General features: G+C 52.0%; 1 protein-coding gene across 1 annotated transcript in view; it reads right to left on the bottom strand.

Annotated features, from left to right (window-relative positions):
• Positions 1-26,869, bottom strand: part of LOC146025361 (HEPACAM family member 2-like) — a 46,136-nt gene that overhangs the window by 10,538 nt on the left and 8,729 nt on the right. The window contains exon 2 of the mRNA XM_083155514.1: positions 11,191-11,592. Coding sequence (XP_083011640.1) covers positions 11,191-11,592 — 402 coding nt within the window. The remainder of the gene's footprint in view (positions 1-11,190; positions 11,593-26,869) is intronic.

Here is a 26,869-nt window from a genome sequence, read left to right as displayed (position 1 = left end):
AGGGGGTATGTGTACTGTGTGAGGGGGGAATGAGGGGGTATGTGTACTGTGTGAGGGGGGAGTGAGGGGGTATGTGTGCTGTGTGAGGGGGTATGTGTACTGTGTGAGGGGGAGTGAGGGGGTATGTGTACTGTGTGAGGGGGGAGTGAGGGGGTATGTGTGCTGTGTGAGGGGAGAGTGAGGGGGTATGTGTACTGTGTGAGGGGGGAGTGAGGGGGTATGTGTGCTGTGCGAGTAGGAGTTGTTAGGGGTGCCTGTGTACTGTGTGAGGGGGGAGTGAGGGGGTATGTGTACTGTGTGAAGGGGGAGTGAGGAGGTATGTGTGCTGTGTGAGGGGGGAGTGAGGGGGTATGTGTGCTGTGTGAGGGGGGAGTGAGGGGGTATGTGTACTGTGTGAGGGGGGAGTGAGGGGGTATGTGTGCTGTGCGAGTAGGAGTTGTTAGGGGTGCCTGTGTACTGTGTGAGGGGGGAGTGAGGGGGTATGTGTACTGTGTGAAGGGGGAGTGAGGAGGTATGTGTACTGTGTGAGGGGGGAGTGAGGGGGTATGTGTGCTGTGCGAGGAGGAGTTGTTAGGGGTGCAGGTGTACTGTGTGAGGGGGGAGTAAGGGGGTATGTGTGCTGTGCGAGGTGGAGTTGTTAGGGGTGCCTGTGTACTGTGTGAGGGGGGAGTGAGGGGGTATGTGTACTGTGTGAGGGGGGAGTGAAGAGGTATGTGTGCTGTGCGAGTGGGGCTTGTAAGGGGTGAATGTGTACTGTGTGAGGGGGGAGTAGGGGGTATGTGTGCTGTGTGAGGGGGGAGTGAGGGGGTATGTGTACTGTGTGAGGGGGGAGTGAGGGGGTATGTGTACTGTGTGAGGGGGGAGTGAGGGGGTATGTGTGCTGTGCGAGGAGGAGTTGTCAGGGGTGCATGTGTACTGTGTGAGGGGGGAGTGAGGGGGTATGTGTGCAGTGTGAGGGGGGAGTGAGGGGGTATGTGTACTGTGTGAGGGGGGAGTGAGGGGGTATGTGTGCTGTGCGAGGAGGAGTTGTCAGGAGTGCATGTGTACTGTGTGAGGGGGGAGTGAGGGGGTATGTGTGCTGTGTGAGGGGGGAGTGAGGGGGTATGTGTACTGTGTGAGGGGGGAGTGAGGAGGTATGTGTACTGTGTGAGGGGGGAGTGAGGGGGTATGTGTGCTGTGTCAGGGGGGAGAGAGGGGGTATGTGTGCTGTGTGAGGGGGGAGTGAGGGGGTATGTGTGCTGTGTGAGGGGGGAGTGAGGGGGTATGTGTACTGTGTGAGGGGGGATTGAGGGGGTATGTGTGCTGTGTGAGGGGGGAGTGAGGGGATTTGTGTGCTGTGTGAGGGGGGAGTGAGGGGGTATGTGTACTGTGTGAGGGGGGAGTGAGGGGGTATGTGTGCTGTGCGAGGAGGAGTTGTTAGGGGTGCATGTGTACTGTATTTCTGCATTGCACTGTATTGGGGAAGAGCTGCATTGCACTGTATTGGGAGTGAGGGGGTATGTGTGCTGTGTCAGGGGGGAGTGAGGGGGTATGTGTGCTGTGTGAGGGGGGAGTGAGGGGGTATGTGTGCTGTGTGAGGGGGGAGTGAGGGGGTATGTGTACTGTGTGAGGGGGTATGTGTGCTGTGCGAGGAGGAGTTGTTAGGGGTGTATGTGTACTGTGTGAGGGGGGATTGAGGGGGTATGTGTGCTGTGTGAGGGGGGAGTGAGGGGGTTTGTGTGCTGTGTGAGGGGGGAGTGAGGGGGTTTGTTTGCTGTGTGAGGGGGGAGTGAGGGGGTATGTGTACTGTGTGAGGGGGGAGTGAGGGGGTATGTGTGCTGTGCGAGGAGGAGTTGTCAGGGGTGCATGTGTACTGTGTGAGGGGGGAGTGAGGGGGTATGTGTGCTGTGTGAGGGGGGAGTGAGGGGGTATGTGTACTGTGTGGGGGGAGTGAGGAGGTATGTGTACTGTGTGAGGGGGGAGTGAGGGGGTATGTGTGCTGTGTGAGGGGGGAGTGAGGGGGTATGTGTGCTGTGTGAGGGGGGAGTGAGGGGGTATGTGTACTGTGTGAGGGGGTATGTGTGCTGTGCGAGGAGGAGTTGTTAGGGGTGCATGTGTACTGTGTGAGGGGGATTGAGGGGGTATGTGTGCTGTGTGAGGGGGGAGTGAGGGGGTTTGTGTGCTGTGTGAGGGGGGAGTGAGGGGGTATGTGTACTGTGTGAGGGTGGAGTGAGGGGGTATGTGTGCTGTGTGAGGGGGGAGTGAGGGGGTATGTGTACTGTGTGAGGGGGGAGTGAGGGGGTATGTGTACTGTGTGAGGGGGGAGTCAGGGGGTATGTGTACTGTGTGAGGGGGGAGTGAGGGGGTATGTGTGCTGTGCGAGGAGGAGTTGTTAGGGGTGCATGTGTACTGTATTTCTGCATTGCACTGTATTGGGGAAGAGCTGCAGGAGGGATAACATTAAATGGGGAGAGCTGTGTGAGGCGTAATCTGTGTAGGGGGTAGAGCTATGTATAATTGGCACTGCTGTGGGCATAACATGTAAGCAGCATTAAAGTGGTTTTAAGGGGGAATTCAATTGTTATCACCAGCAGCTGTCACTCTCAGGCACCCAATGTAGCGTTTCAGCTGTAGCTCCTGTCATGCACTATTGCCGGCTGGCACCAGCATTCCAGCTTGCACCCCCCAGGTGTGGAAAGCCAAAATGAGCTTTTTTTAGCATGTAACCCCTGGCACTGAGCATGTAACCCCTGGCTCTGAGCATGTAACCCAGTGGCTCCCAACCCTGGTCCTCAAGTACCCCAACATTGCACGTTTTCCAGGTCTCCACATAGGTGACATAATTAGCTCCAACTGTGGATCTTTTAAAATGTGTTTGAATAATGAGTTCACCTGCCGGGTGACCTGGGAACTTGAGGACCAGGGTTGGGAACCACTGATGTAACCCCTGCCATCAAGCATGAAATCCCTGGCACTGAGCATGTAACCCATGGCACTGAGCATGAAACTTCTGGCACTGAGCATGTAACCCCTGCCATCAAGCATGAAATCCCTGGCACTGAGCATGTAACCCCTGTCATCAAGCATGAAATCCCTGGCACCATGCATTTTGTGAGGGTACGAGTTCCTCAATCACTCAGACACCGAGCAGATGAAACCAGAAGAATGGTTTATTTTCCACAGCACGCACAAATAGACAATAAACAGTGGCAAATGTAAATTGCAGAGTAGAAAGATATTCAGGTAGCAGGCCCAAACAGACAGTCCTTGTATAGTCACAGTCCCAGATCAGTTCCACAGGGCAAACTATCACTTATCCACACAGCAGTGATAGCATATAAGTCCACACGATACCTAGACAGAGCATAACCTCTTAGTCCAGGACAGTCCATCAATTCTCTCCCCTCTCTTCCTGCAAACACCAACTTACATCCCAAAGGCACCCCTCTCCCCCTCCCTCAGGAATTCTTAACCCTTCCTATGCTGGGTGCAGTTGTATGAATATAACAGGGTCTCCTATTACCTGTCCAGGGGCTGATTAACTCACTCCCTTCATCTGGCTTTGAAGCTTGTGTATGTGAGGGATTTCACACCTTCATGTAAACAGATCTCTTCTCTGGAGACTGACCCTGGTGTTATCCATCCTTAGCCTCTTGTTATTTGGGGGGGAAGTGTATGTCTCTGCCACTATCTGTCTCTGTTACTAAACAGCCTATAAAGAGGTCCTTTGATCCCTGAACCAAAAACTATACACAAACTGAACAGATTCTAATCTAAGCATTTGGTCGCTTCTAGCCGGACCATTTGTCTCCACATACACAGTTACAATATTTAAGTAATACGCAATTGGGGCTTACTTGAATAAAGTCCTGGGAAATACAGACATACATAGGGAACAATAGGGCTAAAATGTACATTAATTACTGTGGAGTAGAGGATGTCACAATTCACTTATCGCCAATGCAATTCCTTCACATTTCCTCCCCCACATTTTAGTCCATGTTCCTGGTGTCCTGGGTAATGGCAAGGGCTGGTCTCCTGGTGTTAGGTGGCACTGGGTCTGGTTCCTGCTGACGGGATAGGCCATCCGCGTTTCCATGATCTTTACCCTTTTTGTGAGAAATAGAGAAGTTGTACAGTTGTAGGGCTAAGCTCCACCTCAGTAACCGTCCATTGTCTCCAGCTGTACGTTGTAGAAAACTAAGGGGGTTATGATCTGTTACCACTGAAAACTCACGCCCATACACATAGGGCTGCAACTTCTTTAGTGCCCAGACGATGGCTAGGCACTCCTTTTCAATGGTGGCGTAGGCTATCTCGCGGGCAACTAGTTTTCGGGAAATAAAGGCAACTGGGTGCTCACACCCATCCTCCCCTATTTGACTTAGCACAGCTCCTATTCCACAAGCTGAAGCATCTGTTTGCACAATGAACCGCCGGCGGAAGTCAGGGGCGGCTAACACTGGGGACCGGGACAAGATGTCCTTAAGCTGGGAGAAAGCCTGCTCGCAGTCAGGGGTCCAGTCAATGTTTCGGGTGTACTTTTTGGTCGTTAGGTCAGTCAGTGGTTTGGCAATGGTGCTGTACTGAGGAACAAATTTACGATAGTACCCCGCTGTGCCCAGGAAGGCACGTACCTGTTTTTGGTTAGTGGGGTGAGGCCACTTCAGAATGGCCTCAATTTTTGCTGGTTCTGGACGAATACGGCCTCCCCCAACCCTGTGGCCAAGGTACAGCACCTCTGCCATCCCCATCTGACACTTATCCGGTCTGATTGTCAACCCTGCCTGGCTAATCTCTGCTAAAACCTGGGCTACATGCTGCAGATGATCCTCCCAGGTCTCACTAAAAATTGCTATATCATCCAGGTAGGCCTGGGCAAACTCCTGACACCCTGTCAGTATGCGATCTACTGTACGCTGGAAGGTGGCAGGGGCATTCTTCATCCCGAAGGGCATGTCAGTAAATTCAAAAAGCCCAAATGGGGTATTGAACGCTGACCTCTCCTGTGCCTCTCTGGTAAGGGGTATCTGCCAGTACCCCTTGCTAAGGTCCAGGGTGGACACATAGCGAGCCATCCCCAACCTGTCTAACAGCTCATCTACCCGGGGCATGGGGTATGCGTCTGTCACTGTCACCTCATTCAGCTTCCTATAGTCCACGCAGAAGCGTGTACTCCCATCCTTCTTGGGCACTAAGACCACGCTGGAGGCCCAGGGACTATTTGATGGCACAATGACCCCAAGCGCCAGCATTTCGTCTACCTCTTTTTTCATCATATTGAGCACCTCGGGATTCAGCCGATATGCTGGTTGCCTAATGGGCCGAGTTGCTCCGGTGTCGACATGATGGGCTGCTACATGAGTGCGTCCTGGCCTGCTAGTGAACTGAGGCCCCACTAGCTCCAAAACCTCCCTCATTTGTCGGGTCTGGGTTTCAGTTAACTGTGTGCCTATGGGCACGGCCTCCACCCCCACATCCTTCTTGGTTGCTGCCAGAATGTCAGGGATGGGGTCAGTCTCTGGGTCATCCATTGGTGGGCAGCAGATTGCCACAGCCCCTATTTCCCTGGTGACATATTTTTTTAATCTATTTATGTGGTAGGTGCCCACCCGCTTCCCGGTTTGATCTAGGGCAATGATATAATCTACCTGCCCCTGTCGGTCCACTACAGTATATGGCCCTGCCCAGGTCGCCTGTAACTTGTGCTTTCGTACAGGTACCAGTACCATCACTTTCTGACCCACTTCCAACTCCCGTTCACGTGCATGCTGGTTGTAATACTTGCACTGCCTTCCCTGTGCCTCCAGCATATGGTCATGCGCAAGCTGCATTAGCCTTTGCAGTCTCTCCCTCATTTGGGCCACATATTCTAAGACCGGAACCTCCGGTTCCTGGAATGATCCTTCCCAGCTTTCCCTGACTAAGTCGAGAGGACCCCGGACCCTTCTGGCATATAGTAACTCAAAAGGGGAGAACCCGGTAGAATCTTGCCTTACTTCGCGGTATGCGAATAGAAGCTGTTGCAAGGATTTCTCCCAGTCTCCCCCCTCTGATTCAGCATATGCCCGTAGCAACTGCTTAAGGGTCGCATTAAATCGCTCACACAATCCGTTTGTTTGGGGGTGATAGGCAGTAGTGCGAAAGGGATGGACCCCAAATTTGGCCCATATGGTCTGCAGTAAGTCCCCTTGAAATTGCGCACCTTGGTCGGTGACCACTTCTTCGGGAAATCCCACACGACTAAAGATATCCATGAGAGCCTGGGCAATATGCTCAGCATCTATGGATGCCAGCGCCACCGCCTCTGGGTACCTAGTCGCATAGTCAACCACAGTCAGTATGTATTTCTTTCCTGTTCTGCTCGGTTTCTTAAAAGGCCCAACAATGTCCATGGCCACTCTCCTGAATGGCTCACTGATCACAGGCATGGGTTGTAGGGGGACACGACGTGGGGGTCCCCCGAGGCGTTGACAGACCCCACATGACTCTCTATACTGTCTTACCTCCTGGTTTATTCCTGGCCAGAAGAAGTGCCGCAGCAGTCGGGCCCGGGTTTTACGAATCCCTAAATGGCCTGCTGAGGGGATGTCATGGGCAAGTGCTAGCAATCGCGCACGGTACTGCTGGGGAACAATTAACTGTTTCCTAGGGACTTCGGGCTCTAATGGGTCTGCTTTTGCTGGCACCCTGTACAGTCTCCCCTCCTCCCACTGAATGCGATCCTCCTGAGTTCCCCAATCACTCCGTCCTGCTGCCCTGCGGAGGCTAGCTAGGGACGGATCTGTTTGTTGGGCTTCCCTAAATTCCACTCTATCTACCTCCCCCAGATTCACGTCACAGTCAAGCAAGTCTGGTACCATGTTACTCACCGGCGGTGGCTCAGGGGCTGTAGCAGTAATTCCTGGTGCTGGCGGGAGAGGGCCCTCAGGTGCTATCTCTCCAGCCTGTGACTGGCTCCGGGTGATAGCTCCCACGAAACAACTGGCCAATCCACCACCCAAATCATTTCCTAGAATAACATGGGTGGGGAGCCCTTCCAGAAGTCCCACGTTCACTTCCCCAGAGTCCTGACCCCAATCCAAGTGTACCCGGGCCATGGGGATGACAGTGATCTGCCCCCCTGCCATGGAGATCTTAATTTTCCGTTGCTTCAGTAGTTGGCAGGGGGGGATTAATTCTGGGCGGATAAGGGTGATGGAGGCACCCGAATCTCTTAACCCCTGCAGTTCCTTCCCATTAACTTTTACAGGCTGTAGATGTGGCTTCATGTTATCCGGGGTGGCTTTTCCAATAGCTGCTACCACCTCCACCTGGTATACTACTTCCTCCGCCTCTGGCGCATCAGGACAGTACTCCCCTCCCCCTCCCCCAAATGATGGTTCCTGGCACACAGCTACTCGAGGCAAGGCATGTCGGGCACCTGGAAATGGTCCTCTTCCCCGGGGGCAATCTCGGCGGACATGACCCACCTTGTCACAGTTGTAGCAGCGACGGGCTCCTGGTAGCTCGGGTCCCCAAGGCCGGGGGTTGGGGGGCTGTGGAGCTGGGCGTTGGGGGGCCGCCGGTAGATCCCGATCTGGCTGGGCCCGTCGGAGATTAGTCTTTTCCTCGATGTTGGCCCCTCTCCACCGAGGCCTGTTAGCTGTGAACTCGTCCGCTAGTTGTGCCGCTTTCTCGGGGGTGGTAGGGGTCCGATCTGCTACCCATTCTCTGATCTCAAGAGGCATCTTGTTCAGCAGCTGCTCCAAGATAAAAGCATTTTTAATATCTTTTACAGTAAGGGCCTGCTTCACGGACAGCCACTTATCACAGTTCCTCCGCAACAGGTTATTAAACTCTGTAAATGAAGAATCGCCTTTTCGGGTTATGGTGCGAAACTTCACACGGTATGATTCAGCAGTCACCGCATATCTAGCAAGCAGGACACTTCGTACCTCCTCATATACCAGCACCTGCTCTGGGCTCAGGGCATGGAATGCTTCCAGAGCCCTTCCTCTCAGACTGGGGAACAGAAATCGAGGCCACTCTGCTGCCTCAATTCCATGCAAAGTCATAACAGATTCAAACATCTGCAAATGGGTATCAATATCCGAACCGGCATCATCAAAAGGTGGGATGTCATTATATTTCAGCCTGGCCACCTGGCTTACTGATGCTGCCGTAGTGGGTATAGAGGACTGCAACCCCAATGCAGCTCCCAAAACTGAGGCTCCTTGTCCCAGAGCTGCCAGCAAGTCCTGCAACTGATCTGCATTTCCAACAGGCAGCGCAGCCCCTGAAGCATTTGTCCTGTTGGCCCCCTGCACCTCGTTCCGCTCTAGGACGGGGTCCTCATCGTCCTCCTGTCCAGGGTGTTCTTGGTCCCATTGTGCCAGCTTTGCCATTAATGCTGCTCTGGTGTCCAATGCCTCAAACTCAATCTGCCTCGTACGGCACAGATCCTGCAGTTGATCCTTTTTGCTGTATCGGTAGCATAGTGGTGCTGGATCCATTCCCTGAGGTGTTTATGACTCGTTGCTCGAAGGTTGGTGTCTGAGTGATCCCACTGCTGCCGCCAAATGTGAGGGTACGAGTTCCTCAATCACTCAGACACCGAGCAGATGAAACCAGAAGAATGGTTTATTTTCCACAGCACGCACAAATAGACAATAAACAGTGGCAAATGTAAATTGCAGAGTAGAAAGATATTCAGGTAGCAGGCCCAAACAGACAGTCCTTGTATAGTCACAGTCCCAGATCAGTTCCACAGGGCAAACTATCACTTATCCACACAGCAGTGATAGCATATAAGTCCACACGATACCTAGACAGAGCATAACCTCTTAGTCCAGGACAGTCCATCAATTCTCTCCCCTCTCTTCCTGCAAACACCAACTTACATCCCAAAGGCACCCCTCTCCCCCTCCCTCAGGAATTCTTAACCCTTCCTATGCTGGGTGCAGTTGTATGAATATAACAGGGTCTCCTATTACCTGTCCAGGGGCTGATTAACTCACTCCCTTCATCTGGCTTTGAAGCTTGTGTATGTGAGGGATTTCACACCTTCATGTAAACAGATCTCTTCTCTGGAGACTGACCCTGGTGTTATCCATCCTTAGCCTCTTGTTATTTGGGGGGGAAGTGTATGTCTCTGCCACTATCTGTCTCTGTTACTAAACAGCCTATAAAGAGGTCCTTTGATCCCTGAACCAAAAACTATACACAAACTGAACAGATTCTAATCTAAGCATTTGGTCGCTTCTAGCCGGACCATTTGTCTCCACATACACAGTTACAATATTTAAGTAATACGCAATTGGGGCTTACTTGAATAAAGTCCTGGGAAATACAGACATACATAGGGAACAATAGGGCTAAAATGTACATTAATTACTGTGGAGTAGAGGATGTCACAATTCACTTATCGCCAATGCAATTCCTTCACACATTTAACCCCTGCCATCAAGCATGAAACCCCTTGAACCGTTCATGTAGCCCCTGGCACTGTGCATGTAACCCCTGGCACCGAGCATGTTTCCCCTGGCATTGAATAAAAAACCTAGCAATGAGCATGTAGGTAAGCCGCACCTATGTGGCATAATATGTAATGAGCATTACTGGTGTGTGGCATAACATGTAATGGGCATTACATTGTTCCTAATCCCCTTTCCCACGAAGTCATGCCCTAAATTTTTGCAGCGTGCCTTGGTATATTTTTTTAAATTGATGGGTTATTTTGCACTGTGGGGCATAATTTGAATTAGGGGTGCTATTATGTGGCCCACATTATTCTTGTCATGGGTGTGTGGAAGGGATACGGTCATTGGGTCTACAGCAAGTTGGTCGACAAGCGTTGGGTCAACACCATTAGGTCGACATGGTCCTAGGTCCACATGGGTCTAGGTCGACATGGGCTTAGGTCGACAGGACATTAGGTCGACAGTCAAAAGGTCGACATGGGGGTTTTCACTGTTTTTTGAGCCAACGTGCCAACAGGCAATATTTCATTCACTACCATCCACTAGGGCGTGGTGGGAGAATAAAATAGTGTGCCAAGCGCAGTGAGGCTCCGTGCCCGAAGCATGACGAGTGCAGCGAGCAATGCGAGGGGATGCACTGGAAACTGTGTCCATGTCGACTGTGTTGACATTTGGGTCAAAATACAGTGAAAAACCCCACATTGACCTTTTGACTGTCGACCTAGACCCTGTTGACCTATTGCTTGTGTCGACCTATTGACCTGTCCACCTAAACGGATGTCGACCTAGACCCATGTTGACCTTGACTCATGTCGACATTGACCCATGTTGACCTTGACCCATGTCGACCTTGACCCATGTTGAGCTAACGCTTGTTGACTTGCTGTAGACCAAAGGATCCCAACCCCTGTGGAATAGTCCATAAATCTAAAGCTTACAGGTGGCCCTAAACCCTAGCACCCACACTGGTTGTGACATATGGGCGGGGGGAGAGAGAGGCGGGGAAAGTGAGTTCCATCACCTCTCCAGGACCACTTTAAGCACTGGGAGGGAGTAGAAGGTGACACAGATCACGGGTTGGAAAATTGTATGGAAAAAAGACTTAAAAGTGGACCAAGCTGAAAAGACGAAAGAATGAATGTGAAATGGAGGAAGTCACCCCCGATGCTTCCACAACTCCTGTCCACTCTATCATTATCTCCTGTCTGGACTGCAGTATCTTCATCCAGCCTCCATCTCTTCGGCCTGTTCCTACTTCCTGAATGCTGTGGGAAGACTGATTTTCCTGATTCTACCATCACTGGCTCTCATATCCTTACACATTCCATCCCAAACTTCTTGCCCTTACAAGAAAGTCTGCATGGGATTGGTCCTTTCTTTGTGTGCCTGTTTCCAGTTAATATTGTGGCGCATTTCTTCATGAGCCCCGACATGAGTTTCAATGTGTCTAGGAAGAATCCGAGGATGGATCTACAGAATGGATGGTTAGGGGATGACTAGTAAAATATGTGGGTGGAAGATGAGAGGGGACAGGCGGTGTTATCGCACCCCTTCTCCAAGGCCAATGCTCCCCCCATGAGCCTACCAGAAAATAGTAGAGCAGGTTCCTTCAGAAGTGGCTTCCAAATGGTTACCAAAAATCGAAGGTGTTGCTTAAAAATTCCAGATTTATTTTATCTATTCAAAGTTGAAAGTACCAGGAATTACATGAGGATAAGGGACGTGACCCTTGAGTGTAAATGAGACTTACCTCCTGACTTGACAGAAATCTTTGGGTCATTGATGAAGGAGGAAACGGTGAGGTTGATGTTGGTGGAGACGGTGAGACTGGAGTCCAGCACTGATACTCGGTATGTTCCGCTATCCGTCATCTTCAGGTGTTGGATTATGAGAGACCCGTTATAGGGAATAACAGTCATCCGTTTCTCAAAGCCATTCGGAGGATAAATGCTGAAGTTATTGAACGAATTCAATGGTTCTATGGTGCAAATAACCAACTGGACAAGTTTTTGATGGCTGACAAGCTCCCACCTAATCTGGAGCCACTGGATTTCCGTATGTATTTCATAGGACACCGCCAGCATGGTGGAGCCATGTTCATATCCGGTCACTTGGGTTTGGGCAGCAAAAATATTCAGAGCTCCACCCGATCCTGGAAATAGAACACACAAATGTCATCTAAAGAGCACATGGAGTTTCCAGGAGCAACACAAGCTATTAATGGAGCTGAGAACCGGGAGAAACGTTACCATCAAACCGATGGGCATCGCCTCCAGCTTTGGGGCAAACTACGGGATTTACCAAACAACGGATTTCCTGTTATTTTGAATAGATGTCCGTCAGTTCTGAGCTTTTTTCCTACCACAATTTCACCAGATAAAATGTGCAAGAGTCGGCTTGTGGTTTTCGTTAGCGTAAATTTGCAAAATGAAAAATAAATGAGTGGTGGACAAGGCCCCCAAAATAATATGCATGGGAGCTCCCATACTCTGACCCCCTTCAGTTCTATGCTGACTTCATTAATTGACGCATCATTTGTGACGGGCTCCAGATGGGTGAAGTACGTCAATGAGTTACATGGTTTTGTACTGTTTGCGTAATGCCTACATAGACAGAAGGGGAACCGGGTGATAGGTCAATGATTTACATGTCAACAGTAATAGGTCGTCGCCAAAAGGTCAATGCACAAAATCGACATCGACAAAAGGTCGTAATGCATTAGGTGAACATTGACAAAAACTGGATTAACATGAAGAAAAGGGCGACACGAGAATAAAGTTGCTATGGCGATAGTTGACACATGAACAGGATAATTTTTGAACTATTTCATCAGTATTGGCTATGTGATTACATGAAGTGTAAAGAACGCTGGACTAGTGCAGCTCCCTGCCACTGAGGAGCTGTGTAAGTGCGGGCCTGTCTGGGGCTGAGGAGCTGTGTAAGTGTGTGCCTGTCTGGGGCTGAGGAGCTGTGTAAGTGCGTGCCAGTCTGGTGCTGAGGAGCAGTGTTAGTGCGTGCCTGTCTGCTGCTGAGGAGCTGTGTAAGTGCGTGCCTATCTGGGGCTGAGGAGCTGTGTAAGTGCGTGCCTGTCTGGTGCTGAGGAGCTGTGTAAGTGCGTGCCTGTCTGGTGCTGAGGAGCTGTGTAAGTGCGGGCCTGTCTGGGGCTGAGGAGCTGTGTAAGTGCGTGCCTGTCTGCTGCTGAGGAGCTGTGTAAGTGCATGCCTATCTGGGGCTGAGGAGCTGTGTAAGTGCGTGCCTGTCTGGTGCTGAGGAGCTGTGTAAGTGCGTGCCTGTCTGGTGCTGAGGAGCTGTGTAAGTGCGTGCCTGTCTGGTGCTGAGGAGCAGTGTTAGTGCGTGCCTGTCTGCTGCTGAGGAGCTGTGTAAGTGCGTGCCTGTCTGCTGCTGAGGAGCTGTGTAAGTGCGTGCCTGTCTGGTGCTGAGGAGCAGTGTTAGTGCATGCCTGTCTGCTGCTGAGGAGCTGTGTAAGTGCGTGCCTGTCTGCTGCTGAGGAGCTGTGTAAGTGCATGCCTGTCTGGGGCTGAGGAGCTGTGTTAGTGCGTGCCTGTCTGGTGCTGAGGAGCAGTGTTAGTGCGTGCCTGTCTGCCGCTGAGGAGCTGTGTAAGTGCGTGCCTGTCTGCCGCTGAGGAGCTGTGTACATGCGTGCCTGTCTGGGGCTGAGGAGCTGTGTAAGTGCGTGCCTGTCTGCTGCTGAGGAGCTGTGTAAGTACGTGCCTGTCTGCTGCTGAGGAGCTGTGTAAGTGCGTGCCTGTCTGCTGCTGAGGAGCTGTGTAAGTGCGTGCCTGTCTGCTGCTGAGGAGCTGTGTAAGTGCATGCCTATCTGGGGCTGAGGAGCTGTGTTAGTGCATGCCTGTCTGCCGCTGAGGAGCTGTGTAAGTGCATGCCTGTCTGCTGCTGAGGAGCTGTGTAAGTGCGTGCCTGTCTGCTGCTGAGGAGCTGTGTAAGTGCGTGCCTGTCTGCTGCTGAGGAGCTGTGTAAGTGCGTGCCTGTCTGCTGCTGAGGAGCTGCGTAAGTGTGTGCCTGTCTGATACTGAGGAGCTGTGTAAGTGCGTGCCTGTCTACTGCTGAGGAGCTGTGTAAGTGCATGCCTGTCTGCCGCTGAGGAGCTGTGTACGTGCGTGCCTATCTGGGGCTGAGGAGCTGTGTAAGTGCGTGCCTGTCTGGTGCTGAGGAGCTGTGTAAGTGCGTGCCTGTCTGGTGCTGAGGAGCTGTGTAAGTGCGTGCCTGTCTGGTGCTGAGGAGCAGTGTTAGTGCGTGCCTGTCTGCTGCTGAGGAGCTGTGTAAGTGCGTGCCTGTCTGCTGCTGAGAAGCTGTGTAAGTGCGTGCCTGTCTGGTGCTGAGGAGCAGTGTTAGTGCGTGCCTGTCTGCTGCTGAGGAGCTGTGTAAGTGCGTGCCTGTCTGCTGCTGAGGAGCTGTGTAAGTGCATGCCTGTCTGGGGCTGAGGAGCTGTGTTAGTGCGTGCCTGTCTGGTGCTGAGGAGCAGTGTTAGTGCGTGCCTGTCTGCCGCTGAGGAGCTGTGTAAGTGCGTGCCTGTCTGCCGCTGAGGAGCTGTGTACGTGCGTGCCTGTCTGGGGCTGAGGAGCTGTGTAAGTGCGTGCCTGTCTGGGGCTGAGGAGCTGTGTAAGTGCGTGCCTGTCTGCTGCTGAGGAGCTGTGTAAGTACGTGCCTGTCTGCTGCTGAGGAGCTGTGTAAGTGCGTGCCTGTCTGCTGCTGAGGAGCTGTGTAAGTGCGTGCCTGTCTGCTGCTGAGGAGCTGTGTAAGTGCATGCCTATCTGGGGCTGAGGAGCTGTGTTAGTGCATGCCTGTCTGCCGCTGAGGAGCTGTGTAAGTGCATGCCTGTCTGCTGCTGAGGAGCTGTGTAAGTGCGTGCCTGTCTGCTGCTGAGGAGCTGTGTAAGTGCGTGCCTGTCTGCTGCTGAGGAGCTGTGTAAGTGCGTGCCTGTCTGCTGCTGAGGAGCTGCGTAAGTGTGTGCCTGTCTGATACTGAGGAGCTGTGTAAGTGCGTGCCTGTCTACTGCTGAGGAGCTGTGTAAGTGCGTGCCTGTCTGCTACTGAGGAGCTGTGTAAGTGCGTGCCTGTCTGCTACTGAGGAGCTGTGTAAGTGCGTGCCTGTCTGCTGCTGAGGAGCTGTGTAAGAGCGTGCCTGTCTGCCGCTGAGGAGCTGTGTAAGTGCATGTCTGCTGCTGAGGAGCTGTGTAAGTGCATGTCTGCTGCTGAGGAGCTGTGTAAGTGCATGCCTGTCTGCTACTGAGGAGCTGTGTAAGTGCGTGCCTGTCTGCTACTGAGGAGCTGTGTAAGTGCGTGCCTGTCTGCTACTGAGGAGCTGTGTAAGTGTGTGCCTGTCTGCTACTGAGGAGCTGTGTAAGTGCGTGCCTGTCTGGGGCTGTCACAGGGAGGCAGGAAGGGTGACATTACAGCTGGCTCCTCACACCAAGCAGCAGCATTCCAGGCTGACAGCAGAGTGTAGGGGTCTAGCAATACTGTCCCACAGGTCACAGCCCGGCCCCCTGACATTACCTTACTGCTGCTGCTCCCAGACAGAGGGAAGGAGGGAGCAGCTCAGAGAAGTGTCCTAGTGTTATACACATTATTAACTCCTTGCTGCAAATAGGAATGGGGGGAGGGGGCACAACACATGCGTCTTATAATACAGTATATAATAATTACCCATTGCCCATTATGAGGGGACATGGTGTACTATGTAGCCCTAAACAAACACAGAAGCCCCGCACATGTGTGCAGGGAGAAAGATCATTCCCCGGACTAAACACGCCGGGGTCCGAAGCAAGCAGAATCAGGGCCTTAATATGCGATCAGCTACCTCCCTTACTAGTGTTATCCAGCGGTACCAGAAAGGACATAATTCTTACCCGCTCTGAGAATCTAGTGAACATCGCTAACACCTATAGCTGCCATTACAGTGGGATCATTTCCTATCACAGGGTTCAGAATTGTTCACAAGAAAGTGCATTATTTACAGTATTCCTAATCGGCTAATCGGTCCCAGCGTTATTGTTCTGCTGAGTTATTTAGTGCCTCATTATCCGGGGCGTTGCCTGACATTGCCCAACGGCATTAATAACACTGACATTGAGAAGAGGTGACAAATGACATTTTATGGCATTTGTGACATTAGTACTTGTAGGTGTATTTACCTACTATTTGTACGTGTTCTATGTTCGGCCTACCAGAGGATAAAGCTTGTACAAACCCTTATTGCCTGATATTGATAAGCATCATTGTTGTTTATTCATGAAGAAGACGCAAATCCTGCTGACGCGCTGACGCGCTGACGCTAACCTCTCTGAGAGAATCATTGTATAACAGAAGGTGACGAAGGTCCGGTAAGGTGAACATCTGTAGTGGGTCACGCTGGAGTGTCACATTATCACCGAAGGAGTTTCCACAGGGGGTTTGCACATAAATGTGCATGCACAGACCCCCTAATATCAACAGGGCAGCCAAGAGGAATGCCGGGCCCCGGTAACATTTTGGGGGCGTGGCCTAAGTGTGGGGGTGTGGGCACCTCACGCACTTAGGCCACACCCCCAAAATGTTTAGAGGAGGGTGAAAGAAAACTCTAAAAACTGTAATCTCAGCAGCAGCACACACCTGCTGTGCTGACAGCAGGCTCAGCATGACCTCTGACGCTGTCAGTGAGACACTCATGCTGAGCCTGCTGTCAGCACAGCACATGTTGTAAAAGTGTCTGCTGCTGTTGCTACCCAGGAGGGACGGAGGGGGAAGGGAGGGGTCACACCAGGGCCCCTGCGGGGCCCCTCCAGCATTCCTGGGCCCGGGTAATTTGTACCCTCTCCCCCCCCTCTCGGCTGCCCTGAATATCAAAACAGGGTCAAATAAGGAACTGACAGAACCAGTCTGAATCCCCCGTTACATTTGCTTGTATTGTTTTGTCTGTGGGGCACCACAAAGTTTCCGCGGCATATAACTAATAATGACTGTGGTGACTGTAGAAGCAACAGAGGCAGGAAGCCATGAGAGGCTTAGCCCAGGCCATTGCATACCTCCCAACTGTCACGATTTTAGAGGGACAGTCCCGATTTTCGGGTACTGTCCCGCTGTCCCACCCGCGGCAGGCATTGTCCCGCTGTGGGGGGTGGCAGTTGGGAGACCCCCCAATCTAGTAGAATAGACGCTGGTGCGCATGCGCACAGCGTCTATTCTCGTATGAGGCATTGTCCCGCTGTGGGGGGTGGCAGTTGGGAGACCCCCCAATCTAGTAGAATAGACGCTGGTGCGCATGCGCACAGCGTCTATTCTCGTATGAAAATGAGGTCGCGGCTAATTAGTATAAGCCGCGCCCTCATTTGCATACGCCCCGCCCCCTTTTCGGACGCTCGCGCGGCTTCGGCGCACGAGTGTCCCTATTTCCTCCGGCCACAAGTTGGGAGGTATGCATTATACCCCAGCTCAGTAACCGCCTCACGTCTGCTTCACTCACAACATAGTGGGTGCAGAGTTAGTAATGAGTGGGTGCGGAGTGGGTGCAGAGTTAGTAATGAGTGGGTGCACCGGGCACTTTTCCTGTTTTGGTTTTGGATCTGTATCTCCTGTCGTGTATGGGTTCTTGATTGGTTTTGGCAAAACTACCCTTTTAGGTTTTGGATCTGTATTAAAAATAGAAAAAAAAAACAGCTAAAAATCACTGAATTTGGGTGTTTTTATTTATGTTTTGCTCCTACGTATTATTAACCTGAATAAACAGTGAAATCCGTACCATCACGTGGCTTTTTAAATAGAAAGTATTGCTCATCGCTTTGTGGGCGTACCCATGCGGACAAAGGTGCATTATTGCCAGTTTGGATAGTGGGCACTGGATAAGTCAGTCCAGGATGACTTATAAAACAGGGGAGAAATCGTTCAGTTCTGAATCAGGCCCTCGGTCCCGGCAGGTTCCCATTCTCACCTCAGGTTTTTCCATAGTTGACAATACCTTATAATAGTTACAGTAACTGGTGTCTGTTAGTATAAAATACTTGTATAATGTCCAGGTTGTATATACTTCAGGGTTGCCGACTTTAAGATTCTCGTCTCCGGGAGAAGCTCGGAGAGGAGAGTTTCAGAAGCCGCTCAGGGGGCGGGGCTTACGAGTGACATCACTAAGCCCCGCCCCATGCTGTTAAAGCATCAAATTCACATATCTCCGTGGAGGGGGCGGGGCTAAAATGACGCGATTGTGCCGTTTTAGCTCCGCCCCCTCCTCTGAGACCTGAGGATTGCGGCATTTTAATGCCGCGATCCGGGGGTCGGCGGGGGTCCCCCCTGAATCCGGGAGGGTTGCCCACCCTTCCGGGGGGCCGGGAGGGGGTACCCGATTTTCGGGAGACTCCCGGAAATTCCGGGAGGGTCGGCAACCCTGATATACTTTGTATACTGCAGATGTTGTCCTGACTGATATTGTGTCCTCTCCCTCACCGCAGCATATGGCCGGAGAGAAGTGTGTGGCACCCCACAAGCTGGGGCACTACAAGTGCCAGCAGCATAAAGTAATGGAAACACTGTAAAGGCCTGCAGGCACAAAGTATCTGTGACACTACAGGCTCCAACATGACTGTGTATTAAAAAGCATACCCTCCAACTGTACCGATTTTACCGGTACAGTACCGTTTTTTAACAGTCTGTACCGGCAAAATCATTTTGTACCGAATGTACCGCTTTTCCAGTGCCCCGTGAAAAAGTGCATTCCTCCTCCTCCTGGCTGCCGCTCGGCTCAGCAGTTCCTTGGCCCCGATGTTTGCTGCCCTGTGTGGTTCGCCAGCTCTCCCCTCTCTCCGTTCCCATGAGTGCATTGCGGCGGCCATTGCATGACGTCACATGCCGCCAGCACCGCACCCTGCGCACGCAGGGGAAGGATGAGAAACTCTGACCTCAAGGTCTGCGCATGAGAAGTTAGGCCGCGAATCATGTGAGGCCAGAGAGGGTGCGGTGGCCAGCCGGGGTGAACATGAGGGGGGATCTCTCCAGGAGGACGAAGCAGCCGGGTCACCGTCCCGGTCCGGCAGGGGCGGATTGGGAATTAAAACCAGCCCGGGAAAAATCTTGAAGCAGCCCTAAGAGGCGGGGGGGGGGGGGTGTTGTTGCGCGCCGGAGGCGCGTCCGAATTTTTAGGGGGTGTGGCCTATCAATATGGGGGTGTGGCCTATTCCAACAAGGCCACGCCCAATTTTTGCCGCTGGGAGGGCATGGCTAGTGGCTCTCTTAGCTGCTGGCTATGTCCCCAGCCCCTCAGGCTGCAGAATAGGCGCATGCGTACAGCGTTTATTCTACAGCCTGTGGGGCTGGGGAGATAGAGATGGGGGGGGGGGGGTGACAGGGGGTCTCCCAACACAGTAGAGTGGCAGGGTGGAAGAGGATGCAGGGAGGGAGGGGGGGATGGAGGGTGCCGTAGAATGCTGGGAGGGGAGATGCAGAGTGGCTGAGAACGAAGGGAGTGAGGACTTACACAGGGTGGCACAGGACGCAGAGTGTGAGGGGGCATGGTGGCACAGGATGCAGGGTAGGAGGGGGGATGCAGAGTGGCAGGGGATGCAGGGAGGGGAGTCACAAAGTGGTGGAGGAGACAGTGATGCCCATTATAGATATGCCATACACCGTGATGCCCATTATACATATGCCACACATCCTGATGCCATTATACATATGCCGCACACCGTGATGCCCATTATACATATGCCGCACACCCTGATGCCCATTATAGATATGCCGCACACCCTGATGCCATTATACATATGCCGCACACCCTGATGGCATTATACATATGCCGCACACCGTGATGCCCATTATACATATGCCGCACACCGTGATGCCCATTATACATATGCCGCACACCGTGATGCCCATTATACATATGCCTCACACCGTGATGCCCATTATACATATGCCTCACACCGTGATGCCCATTATACATATGCCGCACACCCTGATGCCATTATACATATGCCGCACACCGTGATGCCCATTATACATATGCCACACACCGTGATGCCATTATACATATGCCTCACACCGTGATGCCCATTATACATATGCCACACACCGTGATGCCCATTATACATATGCCACACACCCTGATGCCATTATACATATGCTGCACACCGTGATGCCCATTATACTTGTGCCGCACACCGTGATGCCCATTATACATGTGCCACACACCATGATACTCCATTATACATATGCCGCACACCGTGATGCTCCATTATACATATGCCACACACCGTGATGCCATTATACATATGTCACACACCGTGATGCCCATTATACATATGCCGCACACCGTGATGCCCATTATACATATGCCGCACACCGTGATGCCCATTATACATATGCCGCACACCCTGATGCCATTATACATATGCCTCACACCGTGATGCCCATTATACATATGCCGCACACCCTGATGCCATTATACATATGCTGCACACCGTGATGCCCATTATACTTGTGCCGCACACCGTGATGCCCATTATACATATGTCACACACCGTGATACTCCATTATACATATGCCGCACACCGTGATGCTCCATTATACATATGCCGCACACCGTGATGCCCATTATACATATGCCCCACACCTTGATGCCCATTATACATATGCCCCACACCTTGATGCCCATTATACATATGCCGCACACCGTGATGCCCATTATACATATGCCACACATCCTGATGCCATTATACATATGCCCCACACCTTGATGCCCATTATACATATGCCGCACACCGTGATGCCCATTATACATATGCCACACACCGTGATGCTCCATTATACATATGCCCCACACCGTGATGCTCCATTATACATATGCCCCACACCGTGATGCTCCATTATACATATGCCACACACCGTGATGCTCCATTATACATATGCCACACACCGTGATGCCCATTATACATATGTCCCACACCGTGATGCCCATTATACATATGCCACACACCGTGATGCCCATTATACATATGCCACACACCGTGATGCCCATTACACATATGCCTCACACCGTGATGCCCATTATACATATGCCGCACACCCTGATGCCATTATACATATGCCGCACACCGTGATGCCCATTATACTTGTGCCGCACACCGTGATGCCCATTATACATGTGCCACACACCATGATACTCCATTATACATATGCCGCACACCGTGATGCTCCATTATACATATGCCACACACCGTGATGCCATTATACATATGTCACACACCGTGATGCCCATTATACATATGCCGCACATCGTGATGCCCATTATACATATGCCGCACACCGTGATGCCCATTATACATATGCCGCACACCCTGATGCCATTATACATATGCCTCACACCGTGATGCCCATTATACATATGCCGCACACCCTGATGCCATTATACATATGCTGCACACCGTGATGCCCATTATACTTGTGCCGCACACCGTGATGCCCATTATACATATGTCACACACCGTGATACTCCATTATACATATGCCGCACACCGTGATGCTCCATTATACATATGCCGCACACCGTGATGCCATTATACATATGCCCCACACCTTGATGCCCATTATACATATGCCGCACACCGTGATGCCCATTATACATATGCCACACACCGTTATGCTCCATTATACATATGCCCCACACCGTGATGCTCCATTATACATATGCCCCACACCGTGATGCTCCATTATACATATGCCGCACATCGTGATGCTCCATTATACATATGCCGCACACCGTGATGCTCATTATACATATGCCGCACATCGTAATGCCCATTATACATATGCCCCACACCGTGATGCTCATTATACATATGCCGCACACCCTGATGCCATTATACATATGCCCCACACCGTGATGCTCCATTATACATATGCCGCACATCGTAATGCCCATTATACATATGCCCCACACCGTGATGCTCATTATATATATGCCGCACACCCTGATGCCATTATACATATGCTGCACACCCTGATGCCATTATACATATGCCACACACCCTGATGCCATTATACATATGCCACACACCCTGATGCCATTATACATATGCCGCACACCCTGATGCCATTATACATATGCCGCACACCCTGATGCCATTATACATATGCCGCACACCCTGATGCCATTATACATATGCCGCACACCCTGATGCCATTATACATATGTCGCACACCCTGATGCCATTATACATATGTCGCACACCGTGATGCCCATTATACATATGCCGCACACCCTGATGCCATTATACATATGCCGCACACCGTGATGCCCATTATACTTGTGCCGCACACCGTGATGCCCATTATACATATGCCACACACACGTGATGCCCATTATACATATGCCTCACACCGTGATGTCCATTATACATATGCCACACACCGTGATACTCCATTATACATATGCCACACGCCGTGATGCCCATTATACATATGCCGCACACTGTGATGCCCATTATACATATGCCACACCGTGATGCTCCATTATACATATGCCACACGCCGTGATGCCCATTATACATATGCCGCACGCCCTGATGCCCATTATACATATGCCCACACCGTGATGTCCATTATACATATGCCCCACACCGTGATGTCCATTATACATATGCCCCACACAGAGATGTCCATTATACATATGCCACACACCGTGATACTCCATTATACATATGCCACACGCCGTGATGCCCATTATACATATGCCGCACACTGTGATGCCCATTATACATATGCCACACCGTGATGCTCCATTATACATATGCCACACGCCGTGATGCCCATTATACATATGACGCACACCCTGATGCCCATTATACATATGCCCACACCGTGATGCCCATTATACATATGCCCACACCGTGATGTCCATTATACATATGCCACACACCGTGATACTCCATTATACATATGCCACACGCCGTGATGCCCATTATACATATGCCGCACACTGTGATGCCCATTATACATATGCCACACCGTGATGCTCCATTATACATATGCCACACGCCGTGATGCCCATTATACATATGACGCACACCCTGATGCCCATTATACATATGCCCACACCGTGATGTCCATTATACATATGCCCACACCGTGATGTCCATTATACATATGCCGCACACCCTGATGCCCATTATACATATGCCCACACCGTGATGTCCATTATACATATGCCCACACCGTGATGTCCATTATACATATGCCACACACAGAGATGTCCATTATACATATGCCACACGCCGTGATGCCCATTATACATATGCCCCACACCGTGATGTCCATTATACATATGCCTCACAGTATGAACCTCTCTCTCACACTTTAGTTACCTTAAAATCAAGCTGGCTGGCACTTCACCTACTTCTTCCTTTCATTAGATGTGTGCTCCCGTGTAGCTCCGCCCCCTTCCACCCGTGTAGCCCCGCCCCTCAACTCTGTGTTGCTCCGCCCCCTTTCCAGTCCCTGCTGTCATGACTGATGACATATGAAAGTGGGTTGGAAGGAAGCCAGGGAGAGAGCTCTGTGCTGCCGGCGCTGCTGCCTCTAATGTAGTGTGACAGTGTGCTGGCAGCCGGCAGCTACAGAGTCTGAGGACAGAAGCGGCCGGGGATGTACAGCAGGGAGAGAGCCTCCCTGCGCAACCATCCTCACAGTGAGTGCTTGCCACACACAGAACCGCGGGAGCAGCTGCGTGCGGTCGCACATGCGCACCAGCACTCCCGCGGCCATTTTTATTTCTGTAATAGCCGAGGCTGCCCGCAGCCATATTTGTTTGGGGCACAGTGCTGCGGCCACGGCCGCCCGTTAACCGCAGAGATGGCGGTCTGCGGCCCCGCCAATGGGGTGAGCGGCCTTTTAGTGACTATTAGGGGCCGGCCCACCGGGAAATGGCCCGGTTTCCCGGTGGTCCAATCCGCCCCTGCGGTCCGGAGCTGCTGCCTGCCACAGCTGATCGATCATCCTCCAGAGTCTGCAGCAAGTAGGTGTAGGCTGCACTGTAATTATCACTCCAGCATCGTGTTGCACCTGTTTCTGCAGAGCTCATGTCACATGGTGGCTTAGTAGTGGGCTGCTGGCATATTAAATCAGTATATTTAATATACTTATTTAAAAAATAAGTATATTAAATATGCTGATTTAATATGCCAGCAGCCCACCAAGCCACCATGTGACAGTCACACCCCTCACTGGGCCACTGTGTTACCTAACACTGTCTCGGGCCACAAGAAAAAATAATATGGGGGGAAAAAACTGCCCAGTACACATTCGGAAAGGGGGCGTGACCACGCCCACTTTACCCGTGGCCATGCCTAATTTACCTGTGGCCACGCCCCCTTCCTAAATATGTACCGATTTCTGCCCCTCAAATGTTGGAGGGTATGTTAAAAAGTGTTACTTGAGTTGCACAGAACTGAGCTGATATAGCACAACAAGGGTTAACAGCCCAGCTCACAGCAGGGAGGTCAGTTTGCAAAAAGCAACAATGTACAGAACTCAGTAGTTTGCAGAAAAAGGTGGGAAATCCTGGATGGAATCTCTCCCTGGGAGTCTGAGACAGCAGAGTGAGAAGTGTGGTGTTGGCTGGTGAATGCTGAAGCTGGCAGAGCCCTGAAGGCTGGAGAAAGCAGAGTGAGAAGTGTGGAGTTGGCTGGTGAATGCTGAAGCTGGCAGAGCCCTGAAGGCCAGGGGCGGATTTAGGGGTGAGGGCGCCCGTAGGCACAAAAATAATGGCCGCACCCCTGCCTAATTGTAATATTTTTTATTGATTAGTTATAAGCCCTCATTTGATGATTTGCTGAGTAGGACAACTTACAGGGGTAGTATCTGCATGTCCTATCTATTTACACTCTATTCAAGATGGAACCTGGTGCAGTACAGTGGAAGCATTTTGCAGTTACTGGTACATTTCAGGTTGATAGTGTAAAGATGTGCCCCGGTGCTGGGAGCGCTCTCCTGCTCCCAGCGCCGGAGCAACAGTGTGAGGGGGAGAGGGAGCGGAGTCCCCAGTGGGATCAGGTTCCAGACAGCGCTGGGATCAAGACACCGATCCCAGCGCTGACAGTGCGGGCGGCGAAGCGGCGGTGGACAGAGTTAGGCTTTGGATCCGGCGCCGTTCGGGAGCCAATCATGGCTCCCGAATCGGCGGCCAATGGTAGACGGCCGCGGCGAGCCAATCAGCGCTCGCCGCGCCGTCCCCAAGCCCGCCCCCGGCGTCTGACGTCAGACGCCGCCGGGAGGCGAAGAAGGAGGGAGAGCCCACGTCGGCGGAGCACAGGAGTGCCCTGGGTGAAGAAAGAAGACGGCGCTGGACCAAGAAGATGGCGGCGAAGAGGAGAAGGACCCCGTCGGCCGCTGCAGACACAGGAGGACGCCGGGATCAAGCAAGAAGATCTCCGGCGTCATCTGGCTGCAGAGAGGAAGAGGCGACGCCGCTGGCCAGGACAGGCCAGCGGTAGAAGAAAGAAGATGGCGGCCCCTCGCAGCATCAGGTAAGTGGCCCCAGTGCCACTTACCCTCCTCCACTGGACCACCGGGTGTTCGGGCATTAGGCCCGTGAGCATAACCAGGCCCCCTCGGCCTGTGGGTGGTACAGTCGGGCCCACTTGGCCCGTGGGTAATTGATTGTTGGGCCCTCCTGGCCCTTGGTACTTCACTGGGCCCTCCTGGCCCCCAGGGATTCCCTTTTTCCCAAATTAGCCGGGCACTAGGCCCGTGGCACAGCACCGGGCGTAAGGCCCGAGGCCCCCATAGCTCGGGGGGCTAATTGAATCAGGCTTCTAGGCCTGTGCCCCCAGTCAGGCACTAGGCCTGTGGACAGACAGGCACTAGGCCTGAGCCGCCAGTTAGGAGTGCAGTGAAGGCGCTGGTGTAAGTGGTTAGTAAAAGGGCCCTAGACCCCATATTGAGGTTTCAGGTGGGTGGTTGGGGTTAACAGGTAGACGTGCTCCGCGGCAGTCCCCTTGTGGTTCCCCAGGTAGCTAACTGGTACCGTTTTAGAGTGAGCATACGCTGGCCAGCTCTAGTCAGGAAGGGAGTACATCCGAATACAGGCAGAGGTTAAAGGAGCAGTTGGTTGGTAAGGTCTTGTACTGTATTGTATGTTGTTGTCCATGCAGAGCAAAGTTGTTTAGATTTTCGTAGTTGTGTTGTACCACACACACTTAGTCAGTTCTAGGGCTTTGTGTTGTAGTTATGTAGTCGTGCCACGTTTAGGTTCGTTAGGCTCTGCACGGGTCTGGTGTTTGTCTCCTTACAGGGAGGAGAACCGAGAGTTAGAGTACAAGAGTGCGGACGCAGTACAAGAGTGAGGACGGTGAGTGTCATCTTGTTTGTCCGTGTGTGTGTTCCTGCCTATCTCTCTTCCTTCCTACTAGGTGTTCGTGTCCGGGTGCCAGAGAATTCCAGGACCGTGATTTGGCACTGCCTGAAGGTGAGAGGGTGCGGCGCCAGGTAAGTGGTCCGACGACACCTGCACGGCAGCAGGCACCTACACCCATCTCACAATAGTACCATCACATGCATCCAAGTGCCGCCCCCAAACATGTGCCGCCCCTAGGCACGTGCCTCACATGCCTAATGGGAAATTCGGCACTGCTGAAGGCAGGGGAAAGCAGCCTGACTTGGGTGAAGATTAAGCAGCGTGCCCTGAAGTGTATGGGGGGCACAGACTGGCAGCATGCAGAGAGCGCTGGTCAGTGAGGACAGCCTGTCAGCCCTACCATCAAGAGTGCAGCTGCAAAGGTCAGAGGGAGAGTGGGCCTGCGTCCCTGGAGCTGAGGCATCGGGAGTGGCCCTGGGCAGAGAGAGAGAGAGAACCCAGTAGGAGTACCAGCAGCAGAAGGCCAACAGAGGTCCTGGCAAGTATCCTACAACTGAAGTGTTATGCATTTAAAGTACTCTGCATATGAACTATTCTGCATCTGAACTATTCAGCATCTGAACTATTCTGCATCTGAAGTGTCCTGCATATGAACTATTCTGCATATGCAACGTCAGCACCTGACTCTACCACTATTCTGCATTATTAGTGACAGGGTGCATAAGCCTTCCATATTCTAAACATTGCTACAACACGCAACCATGTGTTTCATCAGTGTATATCCAGCATACAGTCACGTTTCCCAATAGAGTATTTACAGTCACTGTCAGCCTAGCAGTGACAGGATCCAGTGGCAGTGAGAGGATCCAGTGCCAGTGAGAGGACCCAGTGGCAGTGAGAGGACCCAGTGGCAGTGAGAGGACCCAGTGGCAGTGAGAGGATCCAGTGGCAGTGAGAGGACCCAGCGGCAGTGAGAAGGACCAGTGGCAGTGAGAGGACCCAGTGGCAGTGAGAGGATACTGTGGCAGTGAGAGGACCCAGTGGCAGTGAGAGGACCCAGTGGCAGTGAGAGGATC

This window comes from Crinia signifera, chromosome 1, assembly GCF_055691185.1.
Source record: "Crinia signifera chromosome 1, ASM5569118v1, whole genome shotgun sequence".
Classification (NCBI taxonomy): Eukaryota; Metazoa; Chordata; class Amphibia; order Anura; family Myobatrachidae; genus Crinia; species Crinia signifera.
This window is presented reverse-complemented; position numbering and strand designations above follow the sequence as displayed.